This window comes from Mytilus trossulus, unplaced genomic scaffold, assembly GCF_036588685.1.
Source record: "Mytilus trossulus isolate FHL-02 unplaced genomic scaffold, PNRI_Mtr1.1.1.hap1 h1tg000050l__unscaffolded, whole genome shotgun sequence".
NCBI classification, from domain to species: Eukaryota; Metazoa; Mollusca; class Bivalvia; order Mytilida; family Mytilidae; genus Mytilus; species Mytilus trossulus.
Genome location: NW_026963292.1, coordinates 1467417 through 1473416, shown reverse-complemented (window position 1 = coordinate 1473416; position 6000 = coordinate 1467417). Strand labels below are relative to the sequence as shown.

Here is a 6000-nt window from a genome sequence, read left to right as displayed (position 1 = left end):
TTGAGCTTTCTGTGACGAATGTAGCAGTCTTAACAAAAACCTACCCCCTTTAGTCAGTTAGACCTCCACATTAAACACAGGAAACAGTTTATAACAATACAATTTGCAAAGACAACCATCAAAATGACAGGCTGCTGATTTTGGATAGCCACATACATGCAAAGAATGTGGTGAGGTTAATATAAAAAAAGAAGATGTGGTATGATTGCCAATGAGACAATTGACCACAAGAGACTAAAATGACATACACATTAACAACTACTGTACACCTTCAACAAAGAGCAAAGCCCATACCACACAATTTTGTTTGTGACAACTAAAGAAACTCAAATCTTTCCATATATTATCTTTAATCATAAATAAATCACATAGATTGCTCAAAATCAAACATATAAAAATACATAAATATAGTAAATTAAAATTGTTAAGATATATCTCCTTGCCCTTTGTTAAGCTTTTTGTGTAAAAAAAATTAAATACACTATCACACTTTTATTCATTAAACAGAGTAGCATAGACAATAAATGAAACAGAAGAAAGTATATTTCATTCTGAAATAACACATGAGGCTACAATTGCATACATTTTTGTAAAGACAATGAAGCACAGAAGAAAAAGTCTACAATAAATACAGGCCTGTGTCAAAGCATGGCAGCATGGGAATGCACATCATCTTAAAATAAATCCTAAATCACCAATTCCAGACATCAAAAAGCATTTTTTCCTGGATCCAGAAAATAAATAATTAGTTTCAGAGATTTGAAATAGCTTGAATTCCATGAAAAAACAAAGGTCCATAATCCGAACTGACAGTCTGACTCTGACATATGGAAAAAGGTCTTTCTATATACTTGTTTTGTTATTTTAAATGAATTGATAGTGATAATTTTTTTTTATCTTCATTAATATATGCAGATGTTGTGAGATTGTCAATAAGAAAGCAAAACACCAAAACCCTATGACACAAACACAAAAGTTATGTGTAAACTCTAATAACATTTTGATCAAATCTATAAATAGAACTACATATCCATGAAGCCATTCAGCTACACGTGATATCTATCAGGTAAAATGAAAACCCAGGAAGGCAAAACAGAGTGAAACTGATTTGGACAAGTCATCATATGACATTGGGCTTCCTTTACTTCTTGTTATACTTTTAAATTTCAAATTCATAATAATAAATAAAAAACATTATCATCTAAAGAATAAAATCAAACAATCTGTAATATCTTTGAAAAAGAAATTATATCCAATTACTTGGTTTAAAAACTTAACAGAACTGACAATAGAATACCTGAAATTGCTAGACAAATTCATTCATTAGGATGATATTTTATAATTATGTTCGATAGTTAATTCACCAATACCCATAATTGACCCTGTAATTAGAGACCTTTCTTTTAGTTGTCTCCCTTATGAGGGACATTCATTTTCATTAACAATTGAGAGCTAGCAAAAAGAGCAAATTTACCTGTGTGTAATGTGAGTAATTTTTAAGGTTTTGAAATCTTTTAATTACATTAATTTGTTGTTAAGCTAAATACTTACGACATAAATAATTATTTTTCATGAAAAATTAGTGAAACCACCACATCATTTCAATTCATCATACTTTGCATTGGCAAAAGCCAATATTAATCGGTATAGAACCAGTCTAAGATTGACAAAGGGAAGTAATTTGTTTAAAAAAAATGTGTAATTACAATCAAATCAGTAATTGGCAAATAGACTATTGATGTTATTCATTTTTATTTGTTGAATACTCATTTACGTTCTTTTTGTAGGTGAGGATTTATCCAATGAACTACAAATTTAAAGTTTCAATGAATTTCAAATTTTCTATCAGCTTGTATGCAGATTTAGGCAAATCAGCAAAACATAAATAACCATGAAAATTTCCTCCATCCACCAAAAAATAAATGAATCCAGTTATTACTGTAAAGTAGATTATTTTCAGAGATTTTAAATCTCCTGGTTTCTTTTCTTATATTTTTTGCAAGAATGACTTAATTTTGTACAGTGTAATTATTCTTATAGTGTGATTTTCAATATCAAATATTTTTGAACATAACAAAAAATGGTTTATAAATAAAATACAAAAGATAATTCCTTGTGATATAAGCAGCATATTTGTAAAAATAAATGTCTTGTGCACCTGTTGTCTGCTAAAATGATTTCTTGCATTAAATGCAGTGAATAAAAGTCATAAATGCTTCTATGTCAGCAGTGGCAAGTCTTTGTTCAATGTTTCTAGTGCTAACATCAATGTCATTATACCGGGTGACTTCAATACTGATGATCAAGACATGGACGATCTCAGGGAAGAAAACCTCATTGGTTTTGCCCTGAAAATATACACAGAAAAAATATGTTTTACAACTCATCAATCTTTTCATATAGTATCTGTTTTATTACAATAATTGATTTTTTTTTCAAACAGCTATACTTCTAAGCTGTACTTGCAGAAACAAAAATCTGGTTGATTTGTGACAAAAAAACAACAACTTTGTATTGATCGTCATGAACCAATCTTTAAAATCATTTTTTCGTGCTGTTGCTATCTGAAACCTTTATGGCAATGCCAAAGTAATTTTGTAATAAGGGTCTTTGAGTTTTTTCATATAACATATATCATACATTATTGAATATAAATCTATACAGTAAATTTTAGGATGTAAAAAAAACTACAAATTAACACTTATAGCCCAATCATTATAGCGATACATTTATCAAATTTAACTTATTCTATTACTGTGGATTCATTATTATTCGTTGGAAACCAATTTTCGAGGATTTCCTTGGTAAAGGAAATGTTCGACGAATTATAAATTTCATAAAGGCTTGTATGAAGACTCTGGCAAAACCATGAAATTAAATGTTCACGAACATGCAAGTTTTCCTTCATCCACTAAAATTGGTACCCACGAAAATAAATGAATCCACAGTACATACATGAAATTGTTTAAATGTTAAACAAATAACTTCTGATCAGCTATTATCTTTTAGATCGTATTTCTGCAATTTGATAGCTATTTCATTTTAAGTCATGGCGTTGTCAGTTTATTTTCGATTTATGAGTTTGACTGTCCATCTGGTACCTTAAATCCCTCTTTCATTAATGTATTCCCCATATCTACATGTTTTCATATCTTTTCAATTATGTTAAATTGTTTAATCGGTTTTGATTCTGGGTTTACTATGCTTATGTTTAAGAAAAGGACTACGATTTCATAAATGTATGTAGAATCAGTTTGCTATAAAGTAATACATATGGAATAAGTGTATATCGTCTGAATATCAGAGTAAGATATGGGTATGAGTATGGTGATGTATACAGTTTCTTGTCCAACAAATTTTATTTGTCAAGATATTTTATTGTTTTTACATTTAAACTGCAACCCATTAAATTATTCAAAACCTATATTGGGTGAAATTGTGAATTATAAACCACTACTGCACTAAACCCAATAATTTTGAAAAAAATATAAACAAACCTCTATTCCTCCAATTTTTAATTCAGAATTAAAGTTCTAAGATAAAATGATGTTAACATTTATACAAACACTGCTCCACAAAGTAAGTAATTCTATGTTAATAGATTAGGTTACAATTTTTCTGGTGTTTTTTTTTTAGGTATATACATCTTCAAACAATACACTACCTGAATGAAAATCAGACATAAAGTCTAATCAATATATACATTTATATGACAATAAGGCAAAGCTTATATAGAATCAGAATTAAGTAAAGTCATCACAGAGACAATTATTTGATACATGTGAACACATGACAGTCATGCAAGTTGAATTTAGTTTTACAATGGAGGAACACATAAAAGCACACATTCAAGATAAAAAGTATTTTAAGTGATTAAATTTGAAAATAGTTAAAGAGTACATTTTGCAGTTTATAGCAGTAAATACCTGGAATAAAATGTGCATCAATACATAGTGAAAATAGTTAAAGTTTGCCAACCCCTTTAATGTTTTAAAAAATCATATGTAAAAACTATGGGCGTGTTAAATAATCTTAACTACCAATGAGGATCTTTAACTGTCGGCTCATATATCTAATGTTGTTTTTTAATCTGTATTTTAATCATTAAAATTGAGAATGGAAATGGGGAATATTTCAAAGAGACAAAAATCATTAAAATTGAGAATGGAAATGGGTAATATTTCAAAGAGACAAAAACCTGACCAAACATCATAACAGCTGAAGGCTACCCATGCATCTTCAATTAATCTACCCAAAAGCAAATGGTGTTTTTATGAAGTAAATAGTTCTTAAAAATTTAATTGTGCCACAGGATTGATTTAAAAGTAATTTAAATTTTCTGATTATTTTTAAATTTTAAATTTGAGGGATCAAACCTCCTAGGGTTTTAAAGTGCACCATTAAACTTTGAAATTTAACTATTGCAAAAACATAAAAATACCCAGACAAAATAATCATTTTATACACGTACTCATATTTGGTTTGTTAATGGACTGGGAGAATACTTATAGTTATACTAGATAAATAGCATAAAATAAGTGTAATTTAGTTACTACTCATAATTAACTATAGCACCAAAAAAATCTATTTTCCTTTTCCATTTATTTTGTGGGGTTGGCATGGTAAACATTCACCACAAAGGAATAAAAGCTACATGCTGGTGATATGTGCATGCTAAAAATAAAACATCAAACCTTGACGACATCAATACATGTGTGATTTTTCCCGTCGAACACCACCAACAATAGGTCTACCCCTAAGTGAAGCAATCATAGCTTATAATATTCTGATAGGTATTTTTAAAACACATTTGATATCATATTTTTGTAACAATGTATGAACATCTCAATACACCACTACAATAAGTTTAGAAGCAATCACAGCTTTATATATTAAATTCTAAGAGGTATTTTAAAAACACATTAAATATATCATTTTCATGTATGAACTATAGACTATAAAGCTGACAGTTTATCTAAATAAATAGTTTCTCAGGATAAGCAAATGTTTACTATTTCTGCATTCATATAAGAGCATATTATTCAAAAGCTGTAACTACAAAGGCTAAAAATTTGCATAAATGCAAATTACTTTTTTTTTTCATTGTTGATAGGAAAAAAAAAGATTAAATATTTGATTTCTTTGATTCATATAAAATTTCATAGAATTGTCAACTTATTTCTATGCTTTTGTTCAAAGGCATTTTTAGCTAAATTTTCACCATCAAACTTTAAAAAAGGAATGTATATATAAAATATCTGCATAAAAAACCCACTAATTGATCATTTAAATTTCTTTTCAGTGACTGAACATCATTGTAAGGATTAAAAATTCCATTTATCTTCGACTTATGAGTTTAAATTTCCCTTCGGTATCCTTCACCTCTCTTTGAACTGTCAAGTTACAAGAAAGTCAATCAACACTTGCAAAACATAAAAATTGTGCAATTCATTTGCAATCTCTAAAAAAAAGTCTTACATACTCATTAAAAATTATTTTTTTGCAAAAATTCAGGTGAAACTTAATTTATTTTACATTGACCATCTTTAAATTCACTTCTAAAACATGTTCATCAATTGGCCGTTTCAGAATCTAAAGCACGATGGGCAATTTCATTGTTCGTACCCCAAAATGAAAATAACGTCACAACATTGATTGAGTTTCCATTGTTTTGGACGTTTTCAACCAAGGCTTCCAAAACGGTCATATATGCCGGTCATTTGTATAATGTCCGGTAAAAGACCGACTGGGCAAAGCATGAAACGGTCATCTACTTTTAATTTCAAAGGCTTTTTCGGTCATTTTATTAAACATATAAATTCACGATCTTTTTGACCCAACATTTTGCCTTTAACAGCCATACATTTCCGGTCATAAAAGTGACATGATGATTAATTACTATCAAAACAACCCCTACTTCAATACTTTCTAATTTTAATCAAGGCTAATTAGTTGTTGGACAGCTGAAAACTACCTGTTCAGGTGACAGGTAAACTATTT

At 28.9% G+C, this 6000-nt stretch overlaps 1 protein-coding gene across 3 annotated transcripts in view; it reads right to left on the bottom strand.

Moving 5' to 3' along the window:
- Positions 1 to 355: 355 nt before the first annotated feature.
- LOC134699302 (SANT and BTB domain regulator of class switch recombination-like) overlaps positions 356 to 6000 on the bottom strand; it is a 33999-nt gene continuing 28354 nt past the window's right edge. The window contains exons 20-21 of one of the 3 annotated variants that reach the window (XM_063560910.1): positions 4695 to 4756; positions 356 to 2348 (exon numbers count right to left, since the gene is read on the bottom strand). In XM_063560910.1, coding sequence (XP_063416980.1) covers positions 4705 to 4756 — 52 coding nt within the window. In that variant the 3' untranslated portion in view covers positions 356 to 2348; positions 4695 to 4704. The remainder of the gene's footprint in view (positions 2349 to 4694; positions 4757 to 6000) is intronic. The other 2 variants (XM_063560909.1, XM_063560911.1) reach the window with 2 other exon arrangements.